This window comes from Phascolarctos cinereus, unplaced genomic scaffold (assembly GCF_003287225.1).
Source record: "Phascolarctos cinereus isolate Bilbo 61053 unplaced genomic scaffold, phaCin_HiC Scaffold_4;HRSCAF=312, whole genome shotgun sequence".
Classification (NCBI taxonomy): Eukaryota; Metazoa; Chordata; class Mammalia; order Diprotodontia; family Phascolarctidae; genus Phascolarctos; species Phascolarctos cinereus.
The window spans coordinates 129680452-129704854 of NW_027555847.1; the positions used below are offsets into that span (position 1 = coordinate 129680452).

Genomic DNA, 24403 nt, shown 5'->3' on the forward strand with positions numbered 1-24403 from the left:
CCCATTTCAACTCTTATATTTAGTGGCAAACACCTTCTCCAAATGGGCAATTAAGTGATAAATCAGTATTCACAGTAGGGAAGGAAAAAGGAAAAAAAACCCCTCACCTTCAAGAACTGTATGTCCAAATGAGACATATTAAAGGATAATCTCCATAGCCAGCAGGAAATGGGAAGGACACTATGGTCTCTCATCAGCATATATGTTGAGGGGGTGAGGTGGCAGCACCCCCACAGATGCTTTCCAACTTTCTAACTTTGTGCAGCGAGAGACCCTTTTCTGAGGTGTCTTAGGAATGCTACCTCATTTTTCTGGGGCTCTGGGGTATTGACTGGTGGGAAAAAAAGAGTAATATCTGCTATCTCTATTTCCAGTTTTAGACTTTTGAGACCTTTGTACTTTTTAATTGATTGATGGGGTGAAAGAGTATGAAAGGGAAGCAGGGAAAGAGACTGATCCATCCCATGGCTGACTGTGGGTTCTTCCTGGCCTTGGCTGAACTCTGAGAAATTCTCCTCTACACAGGTGGTTGTGAACTTATGTGTTTGTTCATGGCCCAAGTTTCTGATTTCATTCTTAATTCTTCTGAACTAGACTCCAAATTCTAAAGCATGATATAGGTACAATGCACAGGTTATATTTACTCACGGTCTTTTGTTCAGTACTTTATATTATTGAGTTGTCTTACACTTATGAGACAAGCCAGTAGGCAACAATCCTGAGCCAGAATAGGCCCTAACACAACCTCCTCGGCCCCTAGTCCTTGTTTATGGACGGTGCCCAGCACTTGTGATGGCAGTTTTTTGCTTACCCGAGCTAGCCAACCCTATCAGTGCCTGCTGCTCTTCCACTGTGTAATATGCTTTGTGTGACTGGGGTCTCTGGTGATCCCATGATGCTCAGAGACCCCCAAAGTCATGTTTCCTCTCCTTGGGACTGTTATTTAGCACCTCCTACATGTAAGGACCTGCTTAGAATACAAAGACATAATAAAATACTTTGGAGCTTACAAGGTAAGCTACAGGTGTGAGGTGCACACCTGTAGTCCCCATTACTGGGAAGACTGAGGTCATGAGTTGAATTGCTTAAATTCAGGAGTTCTGAGCTACCATAGGGATAGACCCACCAGATATCTCCACTAACTCCAGCACCAAGTGGTGAGCTGCCTAAGGAGTTACAAATCAGCCCAGGGTATGAAAAAACAATAGGCCAAAGCTTCCGTGCTTAGATCACCAGTGAAGATAGGTCTATGAATAACCACTGTATTTGTACCCTGGATGAGATAGGGAGACTCATCCTTTAAAAAAAAAACCAAAGGGGCAGCTAGGTGGTGCAGTGGATAGAGTGCCAGCCTTGAAGTCAGGAGGACCTGAGTTCAAATGGGCTCTGACATTTACTAGCTGTGTGACCCTGGGCAAGTCATTTAACCCCAAGTGCCTAAAAAAGAAAAAAAATGTTAAAAAAAAAAACCACAAACAGCTGTGATAAGGGCAAAATTTAAACATGTATCAAAATTAAGTATGATGGTGGCAATGATGACAATGGTGAGAGATTAGGGAAGGATCTTTTGCATAGGGAGAGGCTTCATGATAGAGATAGCAACTAAGTTGGGCTTTGAAAGAAGGGAAATACTTCAACATGCTGATATATGAGTGTGGAGGAGAGACCATCTCAGGGATGGAGATGGCATGTGAACAGGAGAAGAGAGGAAGAGATTGGGAACTGTAAAAAGTCCAACTGGCTGGAACATAAAGTGCAAAAGGGCATACAACAGTATTGGAGAGCAGCAACTGCTAGCATCTCAGAGGAAAGTCAGGAATGTGGTTTCCTCTAAGGAAAGCCTAGTTTCAGATAGTGGGAGGAGGTGAATTGCCCTGGTAGGAGGAAGAGATGAGGAAAGAGGGAAGTTTATTTATAATAGAATGGGAATTCTGAAGAGCAATGGAAAGTGATACCGCATTTGCAGTTATTTGTTTATGTGTCTCATCTCCCTTGTAGACTGTAGGGTCTGTGAAGGAACGGGCCATAGCCTTGTCATTTCTGTATCCCACCATCCCCCTACAACATATATTGCAAAATCCTGCATACAGAAGCCATTTTTTAAAATGTGCTTGATTCAGTAGAACTTAGAAGAAGCTAAAGAGGGAGAGGGAGTCAAACCTGTCAGATGGCCCAGTATTACCTGCCTCTCTGCTCCAAAATAAAACTCTTCCCAACACCATATTGCCCTGATGATTTAGGGCTGGAACCCAAGAGAAGGCACGGTACTTCAGGATTCCACACTCACTCTGCAACCACTCCTGGTCAAGATGTCCAGGGTCAGACAAATCCAAGTCCAAAACCAATCTCAACATTTAGTAAGCACCAACTGTGTGAGGAGCATTGTGGCAGGCTCTGGAAAAGATACTTATCTAAGATATTTATCTAACTTATCTAAAGTGTAGACAAAATGTGGTTCCTGACCCCAGGGATAAGATGCCAACACAGAGACTATAATATGTGATTGAGCAATGATGAATGTATGAAGAGGTTCCAGACAAAAGGCTGTGTGACAAAGGCGAAGTTGTTACTGATCTAGAAAATGAGGGAAGGCTTCTTGGAGGAGGTACTGGGGTCAGACTAGGGTTTTCTGATGGGCATTTCTGTCTGTCCCTGCTTATCAGGGTATATCCTGACCCACTGGCACAAATGCCCTGATCCTTCCCTTTCAATCTCTGGTTCTTCCAGGCTGGACTCGGATCAGCTGCTCAGAGAATAAAGTAGAGAAAGGCTGGTAGAAGGACAGGGTCAGGAAGCACTAGGCCCTCTTTGCACGGTTCCTGCTGTTTTTCTTCTCTGGAGCCTCTAGTCATGGCCAGTGAATAGCCACTGGCCCAATGGCTCCTGCTTATCTTATAGGGATTTAAAAAAAAGAACATGCTTACATAAATAAAATAGAAAAAGAGGAGATCAATGAATTGGGCTTACAACTAAAAAAACTAGAAAAAGAGCAAATTAAAAATCCTCAACTAAACACTAAATTAGAAATGTTGGACGCTGGACAAGATCTGCAGGGCGGCGCGAGAGCTGCTCACGCTGGACGAGAAGGACCCGCAGCAGCTCTTTGAAGGCAATGCCCTACTGCGGCTCTTGGTGCGCATTGGCGGCCTGGACCACGGCAAGATGAAGCTGGATTACATCCTGGGCCTGAAGATCGAGGACTTTCTGGAGCGGCGCCTGCAGACGCAGGTCTTCAAGCTGGGCCTGGCCAAGTCCAGCAACCACACGCGCGTGCTCATCCGCCAGAGGCACATCAGGGTCCGAAAGCAGGTGGTGAACATCCCCTCCGTCATCGTGCGCCTCGACTCCCAGAAGCACATCGAGTTCTCTCTGCGCTCGCCCTGCGGGGGCGGCCGGGCTGGCAGGGTCAAAAGGAAGAACGCCAAGAAGGGCCAGGGAGGGGCGGGCACCGGCGATGAGGAGGAGGAAGATTAAATGCAACGCCACCCCCCGCCATTGGAATAAAGCTCTTTAACTTGTAAAAAAAGAAAAAAGAAAGAAAAATATTGAAAACCAAAGGAAAAATTAATAAAATTGAAATTAAAACTATTGAACTAACAAATAAAACTAAGAGCTGGTTTTATGAAAAAACTAATAAAATAGATAAACCTTTGGTTAATTTAATTTAAAAAAATAAGAAAACCAAACTACTAGTATCAAGAATGAAAAGCGTGAAGATAACACCAAGGAAGAGGGAATTAAAGCAATAATTAGGAATTATTTTGCCCAACTATATGCCAACAAATTTGACAATCTTAGTGAAATGGATACATATTTACAAAAATATAAATTGCCCAAATTAACAGAAGAGGAAGTAAAATACTTAAATAACCCCATACAGAAAAAGAAATTGAACAAGCCATTGATGAACTCCCTAGGAAAAAAATCTCCAGGGCCAGATGGATTTACATGCGAATTCTATCAAACATTTAAAGAACGATTAATTCCAATACTATATAGACTATTGGGGAAAATAGGTGAAGAAGGAGTCTTACCAAATTCTTTTTATGATACCTATGGTGCTGATACCTAAACCAGGAAGAGTCAAAACAGAGAAAGAAAATTATAGACCAATTTCTCTAATGAATATAGATGCAAAAATTGTAAACAAAATACTAGCAAATAGATTACAGATGGAAAATGCTATCCACATCCAAAGAAAGAACTATGGAAGTTGAATCGCTATCATTTTTTTTTCTCTTCTGTTGAGTTTTGTTTCCTCTTTCTGATGGTTCCTCCTATTGGTTTTAATTTTTACTTACAACTTCACTAATGTGAAAATATGTTTAATAGGAATGTAAATGTATAGCATATATCAGATTGTACGCCGTCTTGGGGGAGGGTGGGGGAGAGAAAGGGGGAGAAAAATTTTAAACTCAAAAGCATATGGAAGTGATAAATCAAAATAAATTAATAAAATTTAAAAAAAAGAACAAAAAACAAAACTCTGAATAGCAAGGGCACCTTCCTGGCCCCTGAACCTGAGGCCATCTTCTGGGGCCCATCTGTCACTCCTTTCTGCCTCTAACACAAAAACCAGTTCTTCACATCTCCAGAACCCTGTCACCCAAGGGATGTGTGTGTGTTTGTGTGTGGGGGGGTGTTGTGTTTCAGGCTAAGAAGGAGTGGTCAGAAGAGGAGAAGAAAGCACTAGAGAAATTCATGCAGTGGCAGAATGAGACAATAGTGCATCTGAAAGAACTACAAGAGAAAGTGGAAAGCTTCCTCGTCCAGGTTGGTGCTGGAACACTGGAGTCTCTTTCAGTCATTTCCTCACCCTTAGAATGTCTCTGAGTCCAGGCTTCAAGGAAAGCCAGCTTGTGGAGATAAAGGGATTGAAGCTTTCTCTGCCATTTCCCCCTTTCTCTCTGAGCCCCCCACCCCTGCCCCTGGCCATTATTGTCTTTCTTGCTACTTTTGCACTTTTGTCTCCCTCTCTCCTCCATCTTTAGCCCACCATCACCCATCTCTCTCCCCTGTCTTCACTCTTCTTTCTCATCTCCCTCCGCTGCTTTCTCTCATGTCCCCCCTTTCACTCCTCTCTCCACTTTTTTTTTTTTGCCTCTCTTCCTCCCTTCCTACTAGAAAGCACTGGATTTGGAGTCAGAAGATGAGTTAAAATAAATCCTGGTCCTGCAATTTAATGCCTGTGTGACCCTGAGTACTTTTCCACTTTCTGGTCCTCAGTTTTCTCATCTCTAAAGTGAAGGGGAGGAGGATTGGACCAGATGACCCCTAAAGCTTCTTCTAGCTCTAAATCTAATGGTTTCACAATCCTATCTCTCCTTCCCGCATTTCTCTCTTTTCCTTTCCTCTTCTGTTGATTTCCATGAGCATCTATGACTGTGAATGGTTCTAGGTGCTGACTGGGGTGGGGTGGGGTATTATATCCCTTAGTGACCACCATCATGAGTTATTCAGTATTACTTAGGATGCCACACCTTATCCCAACAGCCTGTGGGTTCTGGGGTCAGATTGCCCTAATGAACCTACAGTTGGACTGTGTCCTCTGGCCTTCCACCACTGAGATATACTTCCCTCAACTGTTTTTGCCCTGTTGAAAAAATTCCTAGTTCTGGCTCTACAAAATACTTATATCTTGTAGGCAGACACTTTCAATGGTAGTGGAGGCAGCAAGGACTAGAGAGAAACACTGAGAAGGGAACAGAGTCAAGAGATAGTGGGCAAGCTAAGTGACCGTGTTAAGAGCTGGTGATTCTAAGAAGTGATGTAAAAATAGCTGGGGTCCCCCTGAGCTCAGAACTTTGGTATCTCCAGCTAGAAGTGGAGCTAACTCTTCCTCTCAGAAGCAGCCTGTGACTGTGGGCCCACCCTGGCTGGGTTTCTTCCTACTGTGTTTCAGATAGGAGATGTGAATGACAGGTGCCTCCTCCATAGAAGTGACTCTGATCAAAGAATAATCACTGAGAGTAGAACCCGGTAAGGAAGCTTCCAGATCTTTGCCCAGGACTCAGAGAAACTCCTGGGCTGTGTAGCCCCACAGTTCTTTAGTGGGAGAAAGGTAGTCCTACTGCTCCATTGGGTTCTGGGCTGCTGTTGGATCTCACCCATAAAGCACCATAAAGCACATGACCCTGTACTTGCCTATGCCTCTGAATTACCCCTTCAGCTTGTTTGGAATCCAAATCCTGGCCTCTAGGGTGCTCTCTATGACCCCCGCTCAGCCTTGGTCACCTGGCAACTTAATGAGCATGTTTACTGGCCATTGCTGATGGTAGGAGCTGGTATCAGGTCCAAGCCAGGTTCCTACTCAAGCTTGGCTGGCCACTGCTTGCTTCCTCGACCTAGACCTGCTCCCATCAAACAAAGGAGGGCTAAATCATACTTTTCCTAGCTTGCCCAGTGTTGACTTCAGAGGGGAGAGAATTAGAAGGTCTCTGCTTTTTATTTTTTTAGTCCTTTCTCCCCAATCCATTGCTCTGTCTATACTAATGGAGGATCTGAGAAATGCTGACCTGAAAAAAATGAATCCCCTGCATCAGTACACGGCTGTTTCCTCTCTCTAGCCAACCATACCTGTTCTCCATCAAAGGTCTCCATTGGGAGGTCCTGGAAGGGGAACTTCCTCAGGTTTCAGTAACTAGAGGCATGCCCTAGGTTGCTTTTATCTTTGCCTACTAATGGTTATTTGTCTTTTGGGGTTGTGGTAGTGAACAAATGATTACCCCATTTCCACTGTTCTCTCCAAGGCTTGTGTATAGAGTTAACTTGAGTTCTAAGACCCAGAGGCCATCATGAAAATACTCCATATTCATCCAGTGCTTTGTATCTTTCTAAGGACTTATCTCCTACAGCTCTGAAAGGTAGGCAGGGTGGGGATTTATTATCATCCCTGTTGAGGAAACTGAGTCCCAAAGATTTGAAACATCTTGTCTAAGGTTGCATGGTAAGTCACCAATCGACCAAGGACTCCTGACTTCCACCGCTGCTCCATGCTTGCTAGGGGACCCTGGAGTCTTGAGAGCCTCTGTGAGAGGTTCACTTGTGGCCCTTGAGGATCTCACTTCATACAAAGCTCACTCCATCACTGCCACTCACATCAAAATGGAGTTTGTTAGATTGTAGAGGCTTTTAGGACCTGGTGTTGATGAGGTAACAGTGAGAGTGTAGAGCAAGGAGCTCTCAAAAGGCCAGTTCTTCTGCATGCCTGTGTTTTGGACTCTGCTTTGAGGGCCTGGTCTCTCTCCCTTGGACCTGGTTCCCCCTCCAGAGGGGAGGTGCAGGGTGTGCCCTTGGCTGGGCTGGGCCTATCCCTACCCTTGATCAGCTGACCTTTCCTTCTTTGTCCACAGGGAGCGTGAGATGGGGATAGTGAAGCAGGAGTTGGCAGTAGTGCTGTCCACCTTGCAGCTGCTCAAGGAGGACAATCCTAACAGGAAGATAGCTGAGATACAGGGCAAGCTGGTCACGGTACGTGACAGGGCTCCCTTCAAAGGGCCCAGCATCCTCGGTGCTGGCCATCAGCAAGCTCCTTTGCCTGCATTCATTCAGGCCCTCAACATCTGACCTTCAGCAGCCGAGTGAGGGCTGCAGAACAAAAAGTCCTCATCTGTTGGGGAGACATGCTCAGGAGGGGTGATCTGGCTGGCCACACACACACACACACACACACACACACACACACACACACACACACACTTAACCCTGTGGGAAGAATGGACAGATGGCAAGAGTCTGGATGGTGGGGGGGGGGATGGATCCTGAAATGAGAGACCCACTCATCTCCATGCTGATTATACATCCTTGAGACCCCTGAGCCAGCCTGAGCAACTTGGGTTTGGTCTTAGCCCCCTCCCCCCCAACCTTCCCAAGTAAGGAGGAAGTCGGGGGTGGGAGGCGGGGAGGCTGGGGTTTCCCACTCAGTATTTTTGTTTTCATTTTGCAGAAGTATAGGTAGAGGAAGAAGCTTACCCAGAGTTCCCCTGTGAGATTGGGGGTTTAGCCTGTTTAGATGTGTGGTTTAGGGTAGGCTTAGAGTTTTTCATATATTTGCTCAGATGGCTGTTTTCCAGTTTCAGAATCAGATAATGAAGATGGAGAACAACATACAAGACAACAAGACCATACAGAACCTGAAATTTAACACTGAAACCAAACTGGTAACTGGAACCTCCCTCACCAGAACCCTGCTTGTCTGAGATCCAACCTTTAATGCCCCAGGGAAAATAAGAGAATGGCGGCTCCCTGGCCTTAGAGGCCAAATGGGAGCTAAAGTGTCCTGCCCTAGGCCAGGGATTTCTCATTTGGCCCTCCTGCCAGAGTTCCCTGAGGACAAAGAATAAACAGGAGCCCCCAGACTCCCTCCTTCCCCTCCACCCCTGGGGTGGTCAGATCTGGGGTGGCCAGGAACCAGGTTACCTAGGCTCCACTTTCCCAGTCCCATTGGCCCCAGAGAGCACATTTGCCTTGTCTGTCAGAATCTCACCTTAGCCATCCTGGCTAAGAAGAATGTCTTCCTATGATAAGACCCTTTCAGCTGATTGGAGCAGTTTACTCAGGGGAAGATAAATGACTGTTTGTTTAGTTTTCTTCCTAATCTTGGCCACTTTTTGTTTGTTTCCTGGCATTCCTTTAATTAATCCATCAACCACTCCTTCTTTCTCCCTAGTCAGGGTGGCCCTATCAGCCTCCTAATCTCCTAATATCTCTCTCTGCTGCTGCCATCAGAGGGTAGAGGAGATCGCTCACCTCCGGGAGAATGTAATGAAGCTATGGAGTGAGGAAGGACCCTGGACCCTGACGCTTGGTAGCAAAAAAATGCTCATGTCCCTTGTGAGACAACGATTTTTTATCAAGGATGTGGGCCCTGACGAGGTCACCCAGATAAACAGATGGGGCATTTATCAGGCAGTGAGGTAGGGAGGAGAACTATGCTGTTATGTTAAGCTAAGACACCTACCTATCTTTGGATTTGAGACTCCTGGGCCCTTATCTATCCAAGGGCACCAGGAGGCCTCCAGACCAGGAAGGAATCTGTCCTGGGGCAAATCCTGTGAGAACCTCTTTTAATTCTGAGGGGGGAGGGAGCTGCCAGAGCCAAGCATTTATTGAGCACCTACTATGCACCCGGCTTTGCTGTTGCCACTGGGGATGCAAACAAAGAAAAAAGAAGTATTCCCTGCCCCCAAGGAGTTTACCTTGTGATAAGGGGGGGCAAAAAGTAAGCTCTAAACCTGAGTACAGTATACTGTGAATATCAGAAACATCTTGAGAACTAGAAAAGGGAGAAAATACAAAAGGCCAGGAAGCTGAATTAAGCTGCTCTTATCTGGGAGGGAAAGAGCCCAGACAAATAAATGCTCTGATCAGAGGGGAGTGGTGTGCTAGCTTTGATACCACATGATTCAAAATCAAAAGTTGCCACTTGCCCTCCTGGAGCTCTGTGTCTGAAGAGGCTGCCTCACTGGATGAGTACTGGGACTAGAGGACCATCTTACATCAGAGCTGCAAAGTGGTAAGGACTGAAGAAGTCAGAAGGGATGCAATCTGTCTGTGTTTTCTGTTGCCAGGTGGCTGAAATGGAAAACAGTTTTACTCAAGCTTTTAGTTAAGGGAAGGCCAAGAAAAGTCTATCATCTCAGGGGTCCTAGTGGAGAAACCTACAGATCTGGAGCCTATTCACTGGCCTGACTTTCCTCTCTTCCCAGAAATAAAATGCTATCCCTTATGTGAAATTAACTGTTGTTGTTGTTCAGTTATGTCCAACCCCATTTGAGGTTCTCTTGGCAAAGGAATGGTTTACCTTTTTCTTCTCCAGCTCGTTTTACAGATGAGGAGACTGAGACAAACCCAGTTAAGTGGCTTGTGTAAGGTCACAAAGCCAATAAGTGTCTGAGGCTAGATTTCAACTCAGGACTTCCTGACTCCAGGCTCAGTGCTGTATCCACTGTGGCACCTAGTTGCTACAGAATTGACTAGGAGTCTTATTTATTTGGGGAAGTGGATAATTCAATGGTGATCATGATATTTGGGCCAATTACTATGCCCTGGGGTTTTAGTGGGAATGTGCATCTGTTTCCATTTTGTGCAGGTAGGGATATAGGTGGTCAACATCTACCTATTAAAATAGATTTTTAATTAAAACTAAAATGTAATTTAAAAAGAATGAACAGCTAGTTCTGGAGGACACTAAGCTCCCACTAGGTCAGTGGTTCAGGAGAATTAGCAGTAGCTTGATGACATCAATCAGCTTTTTGTCTTTTCTGAAGAGAGGTTGATTCCTTTTGGCAGGGAAAGTCATGCCTTGAAGACTCAAAGCAGAGAGGTCTGAGGTGGTGGAAAAACAAAGATAAACAGAATTTCCAGGATGAGGGGGAAGCATTACTGAGGTCATGAGAAATTGGAGACACTCAGATTCTAGAGTCCTCTACTGAGTGAAGCAGGATTCTGTTGGACCAGTGAGGTCACAGGACAGCAGCTTCCCCCTCCTCACACATGGGAAAGGAGAACCCTTAGGAGAGCCTAGATGCCACCTTTGCTTCTACTTGAGGATCTCAGGGAAGAAAGGGTTTCACATTCCTCACTCCCAGCCCAGGGATCTGATGACACAGTCTGTCCCACTGGCTAAGCCAAGGTCAAGTCTAAGATCTTTTTAAGAAACAGCTCTATTGTAGGCTACTGAAAACTTAACAGGCAGGTTTCTGGTTCTCCCCTAACCCTCTCCCCCACCCCACCCCCGGCACAGAATTCAGTAGAAACCAAGTACTATTACTTTGTATTACTAGGGTTCCAAGAAACATACAGGAGGTAGGAATGGAGAGGATCATGGGAAGCTGGACCCTAGTCATCACTTCTCACTCCACGACCTCCCATCTGCCACTCCTGGGGACCAGAATGACTATAACTTAAGACACCCAGATCCCCACAGCTTTTGCCTCTGGATCAGGTGGGTCACTGAGAGCTCCCTTCATGAGTAAGCCAGGCTGATGCAGGAGCAGCTGAATTCAACCAATGGGGCTGAGAGTTGTACGGTTTAGGATTCTTTAGGACCTTTTTCTTCTTTCATAACCCTGCCAGTGGCTCGGGAGTCACTGTCATGGCTCTGCTCCTACCTCTCAGGCAGAGGGGCTGTCAGTAGTCCTGTCTCTTTAGGGCCTCTGGAAAAAAACTCCCTAAAGGCTAGGTACAAGGCATAATTGGGAAATCTGCTCAACTGAAAGTTCCAGGGACCCCAGAGAGCCCCTGTATTCCCAGTATTCTGCAAGATGCCCTTTAAACCCTACTGAGAACACAAGGGAGGAGATTCTCTGGCTGTTATCTCATGAGTAAATAGACAATGTTTGTTCATTTAATCAACGCATCACCCTTTTCTTCCTGCCTCCCTGGGAGAGCACTTGCAGTTCATCCAAAAGGTTTGCTTCCTGCCAGCCTGGTCCAGCGCCACCCCTGCCTTGCTGCTTGCTATTGGGAGAAGCTCTTAAAGGAGCTTGAGGTAGTGCCTTCTTTAAGATGTTCAGAAGCTCTTGTCAACCCTGGTACCATTCCTGAATCTCCTAAAGCCAGAAGTTCCTTCCTTGTGGGAGGGGGAACATGGGGGGGGGGATATGGCTGCCTCCACAGAAGTGTAGCGCAGAGGTGCTAGAGGGAGCACTTGCTGTAGGGAGGCGGTCAGGACTACGAGAGGAGCTGCTGTCCCTCTATCATCAGCTCTAAAGTTTTACCTAAATGACCAGGAAAGTGGGCTGAAATTAATCAGTGCAGAAAAGCAGTACAAGGTAAGGCTACTGGATCCCTAGGATCCAGCTGAGAGCCAGGCAGCAAGGAGAATTGGCTATAAACATCTTCCTGGCAGTAGGACACATAACCTGTTAGAGTTTGGAACTCTTTTAATAAATGAGGATAGGAGATGAAAGCATTAATAGTAAGAAGAGGCAGAGAGGAAGGGGTTCTTACAGTTCTGGGTCATGCTTAGCCTGCCATTGGACCTGATTCTTTCAGTGCCTGGTCCAGGAAGGAAGCCTAGCCTCTCGTCTAAGTCCGGCCTCTGTGAGAGGGTAAAGCAGCTCCAGCAACTGTGGGTTATGCCTCCTCTAACTGATCCATCTCCAGGGCATGTCTGCCCAGCTCCCGGCCTCCCACACTGTGGAGCTCCTGGACCACATCTGATGTCCAGTTGGCAAGCAGGTCACTAAAATCGGGTGTGCTGGTGTTGAGCAGACACAGGGAGCTGGGGGCTGGCTCTTTCCAGAAGGACTGTGGCAGCTTCCTTTTGTGCATTGGGGTGATGTGGCCGTACTTCTTTTCAAGCCTCAGCCTCCGGCTGTCAGACACCCTCTGCCTAGCATATTGACAGAGACCATATTCAAAAAGCTCAACCAGAGGCCCCAGCTTCTGAGACCTGTCTCTGCCGGAGATGAACCTGGCCTGGCAATCGAAGCCCCTGGGGAGACCAACAGTGTCAGTGTCCTCATCCTCCTGGTCCCCACTCTGGACGATTTGCATCAAATCTGCATAGTAGAGCTCCCTTGCAGATTTGCCAGGTGGGCGGCTGTCCTCATAAATGTTGCATGCATCTGGGTCGTCGTCTTTTGTCTTCTGGCCAAAGTACTTCTGGATGTCACAGCTGATGAGCTCAGAGAAGCGCAGGAGTTGCAAAGTCATCTCGGTGCTACTTGGGCTTGGCCTGGTGGAACCTTTTCCCAGCTCTTGGTCTGACCTCTGGCATCCTGGACTACGGCCTGCCAGCTCCAGGTCCTCCACCTGTTTTTCCCCATCTTCCTCCTCTTCTCCATCTTCTTCCTCCTCCTCCTCAGAGGTTTCAGGGAAGTCTGGGTCTCGGTGGCCAGTACTAGGTAAGAATGGCTGATGGAAGGGGGCCTGCAGTCTAAAGTCACATAAATTTCTAATCACTCCAGCAGCCATTTCCTCTCAAGCCTAGGAGCCTTCCAAGGCAGCAGATGTTATCTGACTGGTAAGAGAAGGCAGGGAAGAAAAATAGACAGAGTCAATAGGTTTGACAGTGTCATGTTTGAGCAACTCATTTCATTGATCCACTTCTGCATCTTTATTCTGGCAGTTTCCCCCAGAATACCTTCCCTTCCATCTCTGTCCATCAGTCCAACCCATCCTTCAACATTTAGTTCAGATGATAACCTCTCCATGACCAGAAACAAGATGTATGATTCATTTTGGACTTCCCCTTCCTCTCTGCCATCACTTCTCCAACCCACCCCACCACCCCTAACTACTACTCACATGGTCTAGCTTCAATTCAACACACATTTGTAGAGCATGGGGATACTAGAAGAGTGAAAAGGATTAGCAATTGTGATTGAAAGAAAAAAAGGAGGGCCATTGTAACATTTTTTAAAAGTATATGGAAGATAACATAAGGAAGTTCAGAAGGAGGCAGAGACAAGCAGCAAAGCTTTGAAATAAAAAATGTGTTATATATTTTAAAAAAACCAAGCAGTATGAAATGGAGATTCATAGTTTCATATAAAAATCCTCCTTTTAGATTCTGCTGTGTGTAAGGAAATGCTTTGTTGTTCAAATTCAAATGGGAAGGAGGGAGAGGATAGAGGAAGGGAGAAAAAAAATTGGAACTCAAAATCTTACAGAAGTGAATGTTGACAACTAAAATAAACAAAGAAAAAGGAAAAGGAAAAAACAAAATTTTTACATTTTAAAAAAAATTTGTAAAAGTGTGATCTTCTAGTCCAGTCCCTTTATTTTATAGAGGGGTGCTTTATATAAAAAGCTGTATAATAATTGGCAAGTCATTTAACTTCACTGAACCTCAGTTTCCTCAGTTATAAAATGAGGATAACAGTGCCTGAAGGACCTATCCTACAGAATTGTCATGAGGGCCAAATGAGATAATGTATGTAAAGCTTGTCTCAAATCTTAGAGGATTCTACCTATTCATTATTAAAGAAGGAAGGAAAAAACTGTAGAGGTAGGTAGCTGATTGATCTTGAGAAGCAAGATTGGGAGAAGTCAAGGTGTCATGCCCTGTGACTAGGAGAAAGATGGTACCACTAACAAATGGATAAATTAAGAAAAGGAGTTGGTATGGGGAGAAGGTGGTGAGTCCAATTTATCAAATAGGGATATTGAAGAGGCAAGTGAAGACATAGCCCTGGGACTCGGGTGAGAAGTTAAGGTTGACTATATTGATTTGTTTTGCTTGCCTATATTTACTTATTACAAGGGAGGCTTCTGTTAGGGAGAGGAAGCCATTAGGAAATGACAGTGATATAAAACTAAAGGAGAAGAACATCAATAAAACATTTTTTTAAATACCGAAAGCCTATCATATGTGTGACACAGTGCTTGAAATACAAAAAAAAATAATATGGCCTCTGCCCTCTAGGCATTTAGAATCTAGTAAGAGCTCATATTAAAAATATGATGTGAAGTAGCATGTGATCTGTCCTTGGCCCTGAGCTATTTAGTATTTTTTTTAACTCAATAGTTCTATGATCCCATGAGTTGGTTGAATGTAAGTGAAATGTAAATTCTTTAAGGGAAGACCTCTTGCTTTTGTGTCTTATAGCAGCATGCCTGGTGTGGGGCAGGTGCTTAACAAATGCTAGGTGGATGGATGGATGGATGGGTGGTTGGATGGATGGCTAAAAAGTTAAGGCTAGAGAGAAAGACAGAAAGAGATGGAGAGAAAGAGACAGAGAGAGATTTTACTGTCATCTGTCTTCTTGAGTGTTTGGGAGCATCTCCTTCACCACGTAATGGTTTTATGGCATCAAAATAAATGACATTTATGGCCCTTCAATAAAGAGAGTCTCTGTGACATCTGCCCAGGATAAAAAGGGCACTGAAAAACCTTTGAACAAACTTGAATTTGACAATAGAGGACTCCCAACCATTCCTTTCTGTCAGTGGAATATTTCCATATTGGGAGTAGTTTCATATGTCTCTGGGGAGTTCCTAAAATCTGAAAATTCCACACAGAACCTCAAGGAGCTGAAAATATATCAGAAGCCATAGGCAGCGTTAGCTACTATTTCTAGGTTAGAGATGGTTTAGTGGGACAAATGGATTAGAATCTGGAAGGATTTGGTCCCTAGGGGGTGTATTGTGTTTTCTTTTTATACTATCCTCCCTCCTCCTCTTTACTCCCAAAGCTCACTTTGGCTTTATTATTTTTTATTTTTTTTACTTTTTTGGTGAGGCAATTGGGGTTAAGTGACTTGCCCAGAGTCCCACAGCTAGTGCGTATTATGTGTCTGAGGCTGGATTTGAACTCAAGTCCTCTTAACTACAGGGCCGTGGCTCTGTTATTTTTTACTTTTCATTTGGGCTTACTTCCCGGTTCTCTGGTTTTTGTGGTATCGGGTAAGAAGTCAGCAGTTACAGCAGATGTTTAGAGGTGACTCTGGCAGCAATCTTTCTCATGGTTGATACGTTGTTGAATTATTTAGATATATCTTTGTATTATTTGGTATTCTGTTAAGAAATTCTCTAGCTAGCAGCATTGATCTTTAAAGACTTAGTTTGACATTACTACAGTAACAATATCCAAAATCTCCAGGAGACAGGCTATTTAAGTTATGGTTACATAAGTAAGCAATCACATAAAGTATATGCCATGTAATACAAGGTAATTTTAAGAGCAAGGGAGCATTAGCTAGGAGCATCAGGAATGGGAGGTGTCATTTGAACCATGCCTTGAAGGAAGCTAGAGATTTTATGAGGCATTCCAGACATGAAAGGGCCACTTGTTCAAAGGCACAGAGGAGAGAGATGGAGTGTCATGTATAGGGAATTGGAGCCAGTTTTACTGGAAAGAAGAATTTGCAAAGGAAAAAAAATGAACTAAGCCTAGAAAGGTGGATGGGAACCAAATGGCGAAGGGCTTTAAAATTAATTCTAAGGAATTTACATTTTATCCTAGAAGTAGTAAGGAATCCTTGAAGATTTTTGAATATCAGGATGACGTGGAAATATTTATGCCTTATTTGTGGTCTCATTGTCCCAATTTATTGGCAGGAGGAAAGAACTAGCTCCGTTCTCACCTTCAAGGGTAGTTATGGGAATAAGAGAAGATTATTGTATCAGTGGAAAAGCACTCAAGAAGCACAGTCAACCTGTTGTCCTGACCAACATCATTTCATAATCATTCCATTCATTCATTAGATCCAGACTTAACTTTACCATCATAAAACTCCACTGGAACATCTCTTATTCAATTGCCCAAAGCACAGCTCAGATCCCACATCCTACATAGACCTTTCCTGGGTCCCCTAGTTAGGAGTGTTCTCTCTCTGTCTCTGTCTCTCTCTGTCTCTGTCTCTCTCTCTCTCTCCACAAGTTATATATTTATTTACTTTTCCAAGTAGATGTTGCGCTGTACAATATAACCTCTCAGTAGACTGCAATCTCCATGAGGGCAAAGACCATTTTATCCTTTGTCTTTGTATCCCCAGGACCTGACCCAGTGCCCCACACACAGCTGGCCCATAATGAAGCTTGGTGAATTTACTTTGTCACACTGCTTCTATGGTACTAAGTCTCCCCCTATCTCTGCTCTGCAGTTTAATTTAGCCTAGCATTCTGTTTCTCTGGACTCAATGACTATGGAAAGAGCATTGACTTTGAAACTGAAGAAGCTTGATTCAAATCCCACTTCTGACAGTACCTGTGTGACCTTGCGTAAGTCACTTCTTGGGGTTGGATTAGGGGGCCATTGAGCTCTTTATCTATGATTATGTAAGTAATAGAGCTAGTTAATATGCTACAGAACTAGAAGGCATCATTGTTCTAGGTACCCTGAGTGCATGGGAGTTAGGTTTTGTTGGACTCCTGGGGCAAGATAGGATTATGGTAGTCAGTCAATTACTACAAAACTCTCAGACTATCTACAAGTATATCTTATTTATCTAGAATCCAAGCTATCAGTGAACTGTAAGAACTGGAATGCTAGAGTTTATTCTGCACTTTATTCTGACAAGAACTAGAGACAAAATAACAACAATGATCAATGTAGTGCTTTATTTTTTTAACAAGAAGTGCCTTAGTATATATCTTGGGGCCCCTGCCGATTTAGCCCATGTCATTTCCACTGGGTAATGAGAATTGATATTCACCTAGACAAAAAATTCATTTGGAGGAACCAAAAATATCAGTGAAACAATGAAAAAAGCATGATGGAAGGGAACATAGCACATCCAGTCCTCAAATATTATTACAAAGCAATATTCATTAAAATTATTTGATATTGGTTAAAAAAATAGAAAAGTAGATCAGTGGAACTTATGAGACAAGGAAGAATGATAAATAATTGAATTCAAAAACCCAGTATTCAATTAAACCTGAAAGTATAAGTTACTTCAGGAAGAATTTCCTACTTAATGAAAATTGTTTGAAAACTGGAAGTAATCTGGAAGAATTTAGACCAATACCTTATTTAGCAAAATAAATTCACAATGGAAAGATGATCTGAATACTAAAGGTCATATCACACACATACACACACACACACACACACACACGCACACGAAGAGAACCAGATCAGGTATCTTTCAAAGCTATAGTTAAGGGGTGACTTCTTAATCAAACCAAGGGAAAGGGTCATAACAAAAGATAGAATAGATAATTTCAATTAAATGAAGTTGAAAAGCTTTTGAATGAACAAAGTTCAGTAGATTGGGGCTAAGTCTTCATATCAAAGTTAAGGACTTAATTTCTAAAATGGATAGACAACTAACAGAAATATGTGAGACCAAAAGCCATTCTCTATTAGGTAAGTGGTCAAAAAATATCAACTAATAGTTCTTAAAAGAACTGCAAACTACCAACATCTAGATGAAGAAAATTCTTCAAGTCACTAGATAATAAAAGAAAATGTAAATCAAAACACCTCTGAAGTTTTACCTCAGATCCAACTAGCTGGCAAAGATTACAAAAGACCAGAAGAGTCAATGTTGGAAGAGCTGTGAGAAGACTGTAACACTAATGGAATTGTAAATTGGTCCAACCATCCAAGGAAGCCTAGAAAAATGTAAGCTGTGAGACTAAAATGTTTGTTTCTTTTGTTCCAAAGAGCTCAATGTGAAGTATATTCCCCAAAGAGGTCAGTGATGAAATGAAAGATCCCATATATACCAAAATTTTATGGCTGCACTTTTTGTAGTAATAAAAAACTAGAAGCAAAGAAGATGGCCATGGATAGGCAAATGGCTAAACAGCTTGGCATGTGAATTTAATGGAATATTACTATGCTATAAGAACCAGTGAATTTGATGAATTCAGAGACGTATGGAAAGACACTGAACTGATACAAATCAAAGTAAGGAAAAGTAAGAAAGTAGCATGCACAATTATTATAACAATGTAAATAGAGCAACAAAACAATCGAATTTGAACACTATGAAATTATAATGATTAAGCTTGGTCTCAAAGAAGAGGTGTGAGAAGGCACCTCCCCATTCTTCTTTGCAGAAGTGAGGAAACTATGGGTGTGGACCACTTTATGTGGTCAGAGTATGTTGCTGAGTTGGTTAGTTTTACTGAACTGTTTCTTCTCTCTTTTTTATTTTTGGAAGGGGAGGTAGGAGGAAGACCTTGAAAAATGTAGGTGATATAAAAATGAGTATCAAAAATATTTTTAAAAAATTAAGGCCCATAAAATTATCCCTGTAGTCCATAATTACCTAAAGTGTCTTTGGAATCCTTAAAGAATTTCCAGTGGTAGAATATGCATTTTTTAAATGAAGATTAAAAAGAAGAAGAAAAAAAAGCAGTTTCCTCTTCCTCTCGTCACCTCCTGCTTGACATCCACCACAGCTCAGTGGGTGTAAAAGATTTTAGTCTGCTGTTATCTGCAGCCTTCCATCTTGCCAAAGGATGAGCAAGAAGCTCAGACAGTGTTTCTGGGAGGCTGTAAACCCCTTCAAAGTCATCAGGAATCAGCTGCCCCCCAAGGCTGCCCTTTGATAGATGATACAGGGCCTGGTTGGGTCAGTACCATGGCAAGGATGCCCTGAGACAGCATGATTACAGCAATGACATACTTGATGTGGAGTCTAAAAATCTGGGTTCAAGTCCATTCTCTACCACTTACTATATTATTAGGCAAATTCCTTCTTTCCCCCTACAGGTTCTTACTTTTCTCTTCTATAAAATGTGGGGGATAGGATTAGAGAAACTCTTAGGGTTCTTGCAGCTCTTTGATTCTGTGAAGCTAAGAAGGTCCCAGATTGGAGGGAAGAGATGCTCCAGCACTTGACCAGTAGCTGAGCAATGGAGTGGATTTCAAGGCATTCAAATTCTCAAAGCATTCAGATCTCTGTGCTCATTGCAAGATTAAATAGGAGCTCCAGATTCACCTTCCCCTCTCTGGAGAATTCTGTGGTGCTCAGCCTACAGCCAGGGTGGTTGGCACTTCTTTCTATGAGTTAGTGTAATGAAGAGTGCTGGACTTGGAAAGCCTTGGTTTATATCCTGGTTCCAGCACTTACTGGCTTGGGTGATCCTGGACAAATCATTTCACCTCTCTGAGCCTCAGTTTCCATACTTTACAGGATTATTGTGAGGAAACCTTACAGTGCTATATAAACGGGAGGTTTTATCACCGTTTTTAATAGTTTATTATTTTCATTGTTCAGAGTCAAATGAGCTTCCTAAAATCGCCCTAGTGAACCAGAACACCTTTCTTTTGTTCTTGCTCATGCCCTTCCTAAGTTAAAGTTTCTTTATGATCTTCATGGCCTGAAAGGGAGAGGGAGTTAGGGTTAGAGGAATAGAAGTATTGCACTTTCCTGACAAAATGAGGATCTCCAAGGCTATAGGAAAACACCCCTATCTTCTTATACCTTATGCCTCTTTCTCTTTCTTTTCTTTCTTCCTTCCTTTCTTTTTCTTCCTTCTTTTCTTCCTTCCTTCCTTCCTCCCTCCTCTCTCTCTCTCTCTCTTTCTTTCTTTCATGTCTGACGTGCATGATCATGAGTTTGGTGGTGGAGAGACTGGGCCAAAGGTTCTGGTTTTTGCCTTTTTGTCTTACATGCTTTTTGTTTATCCCACCTGCTTTGCAGTGAACTAGCCAGACACTGAGGTACCCTACTTGGAGTGTAAGGGTGTGGGGGAGAAGCAGGGAGAGGAGATGAGGGCAGAAGGGAAGTCAGACCTGGATAATGTCTAGAAGAGGATTAGCACCTGAAGCCAGATTGACTTGTTAAATCTTTCTGTCACTCCTTCCAACAGACTGAGTCTGGGGAGAGGCAGAGCCCTCAGCTCCAGAAGTAGGCAATACAAGAATTGTATGATAGGATTTCCAGGTGACGTTTTAGACTTATTTAAATAAGTGATAACTGGGGGGTACAATGGATTGAGCACTGAGCCTGGAATCAGGAAGATTCGAGTTTAAAGCCTGCCTTAGATACTTACTAGTAGTGTGACCCTGGATGAGTCATTTAACCTCTGTCTGACTCAGTTTCCTCATCTGTAAAATGAATATAATAATAGCACCTACCTCTCAGAGTGGTATAAGGATAAAATGAGAAAATATTTATAAATTGCTTTGAAAGACTTTAAGTACTATTTATTATCTATCTATAGCTATGCTGGCTATTATTATTATTATTATTATTATTATTATTATTATTACTATTAGCTATTAAATAGCCTGGAAGAAAACCTCTCACATTTCTTTCTTTTGAAATTTTGAGTTCTCTTAAAAAATGAAATGGCGCGCACACACACACACACATACACACAATTGACATAAAATATAATGTAAATAAAACCTGTGGAACAAAGAAAAATAAAGGATAATACATATTTAAAAGTCTCACATATATACAATCTAAGATGCTAATGAATCTTAAGAATTATTTAAGAAACTTTGGCTTTCAAGCCTCATAACCTGTACACTAAAAATGATTTTTAAAAAATCTGCTGCTATATGGAAGTTTTTACTGCTGGGGTTTAAAAGAAAAAGGAAACCTTGAAATGGTCCTGAAATAGCACATTACTTTCCATTTCATTTCCTTAGAGATATTATAATACCATTTATATCAGAGTTCTTAACTGGGGGTCCATAGATTTCAGGGGCTCTATAAACTTGGGTGTGCAAAAATGACATTTATTTCAATGTAATTGGTTTCCTTTGTAATTTTATGTATTTTATTTATGCAATAACATGATTCTGAGAAGAGGTCTCTAGGATTTATGAGTTTGTCAAAAGGAGCCCATGACACAAGAAAGAGTAAGAACCTCTGTCTTTTATCAAGATTCTCTGGAGATCATACAATATAAAAACATTTGAAGGAACTGAGGATATTTAGCCTAGAGAAGAAAAGATAAGGGCACATCATCGCAGTCTTCAAGTATCTGGAGGGTTTTAATGTGGAAGGGAGTTTAGGCTTCTTCTACTTGGCCCTAGAAAGCAAAACTAGGACCAACAGGGTGAAATTGCAGATAGGCAGATTTCCACTCAATATAAAGAAAACCAGTTAACAATTTGAACTGTCCAAAATTGAAGTGAGCTGCCTTGGGAGGTAGTGAGCTCTTCATCATTGGATTTCTCCAAGCAAAGGGTACATAACTATTGTCAGTGAAATTATAAAGGAGATCCTTGTTTTCAGGGAAGGGTTGGACTAGATGGATTTTTGATGTCCCTTCAAGGTCTGAGAGTCTGTGGTTGTACCAAATTATGAATGGCTTATGAATGGCTCACATCTGGGAAATCTCCTTCAAGCCTCAACATTGGTAGCGAGGAGCATTAGAGACTGGGAATACAGAATCAGGACTGTAGCTGTCACAGCCTATGCCCTTGGAAAGAACAGGCTGGGCCACCCTGATGTGGGCATCAGTAAATATTAGTGGGTTAATCTGGGACTAACTTTCAGACACATGTTATCAATGGATGGCTATTCTGGGCTGACATTTGGTCATTGATGAATTTCCATTCACTGAGTAGGTTTATAGCAGTACTCAACCAACTACTTGTTGTGGGAATAACCCCTCTTAGTAAAGATTTATAATCCTCTGTGCCTTGCCTCTTGTCTCAAAAATTCCTTTGCCCTGACTTATTTTGAGGGAGCATGGCCCAATTAGGTCCAGGAAATGGGTTGCTTTCCTCTTTTTGGCAAGTCTGTGTATCTTGATCTTCTATGTCCTGTGGTCTCTTCATGTCCACATACCTCCCAAGGATAGTGCTTCCCTGCCCCCTGCCCCCAACTTCTGCTGTCCAAAAAAAGGAAGTGATTCCAACACTAGAATTCCATGATTAATAACTAACAGAGATTAAGGAAGAGTGTGATTGAGGATTTTAGATTTCAATTGGAAGGGATCTTAGAAACAGTAGGATCATAGATTTTAAGCTGGAAAGGTCCAGATCCTTTAGTTTTATAAATGTGGACTTTGAGATACAGTGCTACCCAAGGGAAATGGGGTAGTAGAGTCAAAATTTGAACCTAGGTCTTCTGACTTAAAGTCCAGTGCTCTTTGCACTATAAAATACTACATCCTATCCCCCACAAGCTTTTACAGATTCAGAAACTGAGTTAAAACCTCCTGTCCCATTGTATAGATTTAGAAACTGAATCCCAAAGAGGGGAAGTTATTTGTCCAAGGTCGCATAGGAATTAACTTAAATCAAAACCTCTGGTTCCAAGTATATTCTCTTTCTATTTCGGGTCCCCTTGGGAGCTATGCAGAGGAAAGACTGATTCTCCTACTGCCCCCTGAATGCCAGATAGACATTTATCCTCCTTATTCCCCAAGAAAGGAGAGGGTGTTTATATATGTATTGGGGTAAAGGGGGAAAGGGAGAGGTAGATGCCTTTTGGTACCCATATCCCTCCCCCGCCCCCACCTCGCTTCAGCTCCACAACATAGGTACACAATATCATAAGCAACCTCAAACATCATTCTGTTGGAGTTGGATGTCGGGGGATCCAATTACTCAGCATAGAATGAATAATCATAGCCTATTATTTCAAGGCCTAGGAGGAGGTAGAAATGGCTCCTCTTCCCTCCCAACCCTCTTCTTTCTGGTGCCCTTGGGAACTCTTACCTTCAGGGACCAGGCAAGGCTCCCCCAGGTCTTCCTCTGAATTCAGCAGCCCTCCACCTGTGGCTGAAGTATTTATAGTCGGCCCCAGAGCTGGCGGCTGACAAATATTTGGTGGCTGTATTGTCATAGTAGACTTGGCAAACAGAGCCTGAGTTTGCTTTGGCGCCCAGCAACCGGGGAACACTACAGCAAAGAAACCCGTGTGGGCGGAAGATAGGGTTCGCCTTAATGGCTGGCCTGCCAGGGGACCTTCGAGTGTTGTCCCTGTCCCGCCGCCTGTTAAAACTCCAGCTCCAGCTGCACAGCTGCCTGGCACACTTGTCCCGAGGGCCCTTATCTCCCCTTCTGATTGGAGCCTGAATCAAGCTTGGTCAAATAGGTGTAAAATTAAATTTCATGCTATTTTGACTCCTGGAGTAGGCCTCCTCCAAAGGACATAAGCTTATCCAGGCTCTCTGTGTAAACAGACAAACAGAGCTTCCTGGGCTCTGGACCAACCCAGCCAGGGGAAAAAGAGCTGTAGGTTTGACTTGCTTGCCTAGCAGAAGCACCTGCCTAACTTTGGACCCTCGGGACGTGCCTCCTGCCCCTGCCTGGGCTTCCCAGGATTGAAGGGTGAGGAAGCCAGACATGGTCTCTGAATCCCTCCTTCCTCCCAACTGTCCTGGCCCAATTCACCACCAGTCCTCAGGGGGCTTCCCTAGATTTAAGGGGTTGGCTTCCTGGTAAGAACATGTTTCGTTGTGAATTGATGCATTGAGGAACATGAATGCTGATGACATTTTATCCTGTTCTGGAGCTCAGGGTCCGTGGAAGGAACTGACTATATCCAGGTGTGCTCCTCTTCTTTGGTCCTTGGAATTTCATGATGATGATGATGATGATGATGATGATGATGATGATCTTTCTTATCATTGCTGAGCTGCGGACTGATTTCCACATGAATCCAAGATCTTTGCCTGCCTGATCCCTACTCCTTTTTGTTCTAAGCATTCATAGGATTTGAGGAGTCAAAGGAATCTTAGAAATCACCTGATCCAACATAATTTTACAGATAAGGAAACTGAGGGCCTGTGATGGTGCAAGACATATCCAAGGTCACACTTAGTAAGTGGGAGAACTATCTCCTGATTCTAAATCCCATGTTCTTTCAAGTATTTAATGACAATTCTTCAGACACTTGGTCTGAAAGCAGCTTGGACACAGGAACCTAGAGGTGTGGGTCGGGGGGGTGACCCTGTTGTGGCCAGCTCTTTTGAATATGTATTCTGTACCTATTAAGTACAAAATATTGGATTAGACTCTGGGGACACAAAGACAAAACAGAACAATCCCAGACCCCAGTCAGTCAACAAGCATTTGATAAAG

General features: G+C 43.2%; 3 protein-coding genes and 1 pseudogene across 18 annotated transcripts in view; 3 read left to right on the forward strand and 1 right to left on the reverse strand.

Annotated features, from left to right (window-relative positions):
* The window catches only part of CCDC154 (coiled-coil domain containing 154), a 25281-nt gene extending 15543 nt beyond the window's left edge, over nucleotides 1–9738 (forward strand). For 7 of the 8 annotated variants that reach the window (XM_021006714.2, XM_021006709.2, XM_021006715.2 and 4 more), the window contains exons 12-17: nucleotides 4654–4773; nucleotides 5903–5979; nucleotides 7353–7470; nucleotides 8073–8159; nucleotides 8728–8915; nucleotides 9570–9738. In XM_021006714.2, the coding sequence (XP_020862373.1) occupies nucleotides 4654–4773; nucleotides 5903–5979; nucleotides 7353–7470; nucleotides 8073–8159; nucleotides 8728–8915; nucleotides 9570–9690 (711 nt within the window). In that variant the 3' untranslated portion in view covers nucleotides 9691–9738. The remainder of the gene's footprint in view (nucleotides 1–4653; nucleotides 4774–5902; nucleotides 5980–7352; nucleotides 7471–8072; nucleotides 8160–8727; nucleotides 8916–9569) is intronic. The other variant, XM_021006716.2, reaches the window with a different exon arrangement.
* Nucleotides 445–3474, forward strand: LOC144456811 (small ribosomal subunit protein uS4 pseudogene; annotated as a pseudogene).
* PERCC1 (proline and glutamate rich with coiled coil 1) lies at nucleotides 2499–23446 on the reverse strand. 2 transcript variants are annotated; one of them, XR_013485921.1, is made up of 2 exons: nucleotides 4035–13240; nucleotides 2499–3514 (listed from the first exon to the last, which is right to left on the reverse strand). XR_013485921.1 is itself a non-coding variant. In XM_021006717.2 (2 exons), exon 2 carries the CDS (start codon nucleotides 12919–12921, stop codon nucleotides 12079–12081), a length of 843 nt encoding a protein of 280 aa, XP_020862376.1. In that variant the 5' UTR covers nucleotides 12922–12967; nucleotides 23036–23446; the 3' UTR covers nucleotides 2499–12078. The 2 variants fall into 2 exon arrangements, 1 of the variants encoding a protein (XP_020862376.1); XM_021006717.2 differs by adding an exon at nucleotides 23036–23446 and having other exon boundaries at nucleotides 2499–12967.
* Nucleotides 9428–24403, forward strand: part of UQCC4 (ubiquinol-cytochrome c reductase complex assembly factor 4) — a 38756-nt gene continuing 23780 nt past the window's right edge. For 5 of the 8 annotated variants that reach the window (XR_002328273.2, XM_021006867.2, XM_021006866.2 and 2 more), the window contains exon 1: nucleotides 10859–10945. The gene's annotated coding sequence lies outside the window, so the exon portion shown is untranslated. Of the gene's footprint in view, nucleotides 9515–10858; nucleotides 10946–12767; nucleotides 12852–24403 lie in introns of those variants that run through there. The other 3 variants (XM_078152587.1, XM_078152586.1, XM_078152588.1) reach the window with 3 other exon arrangements.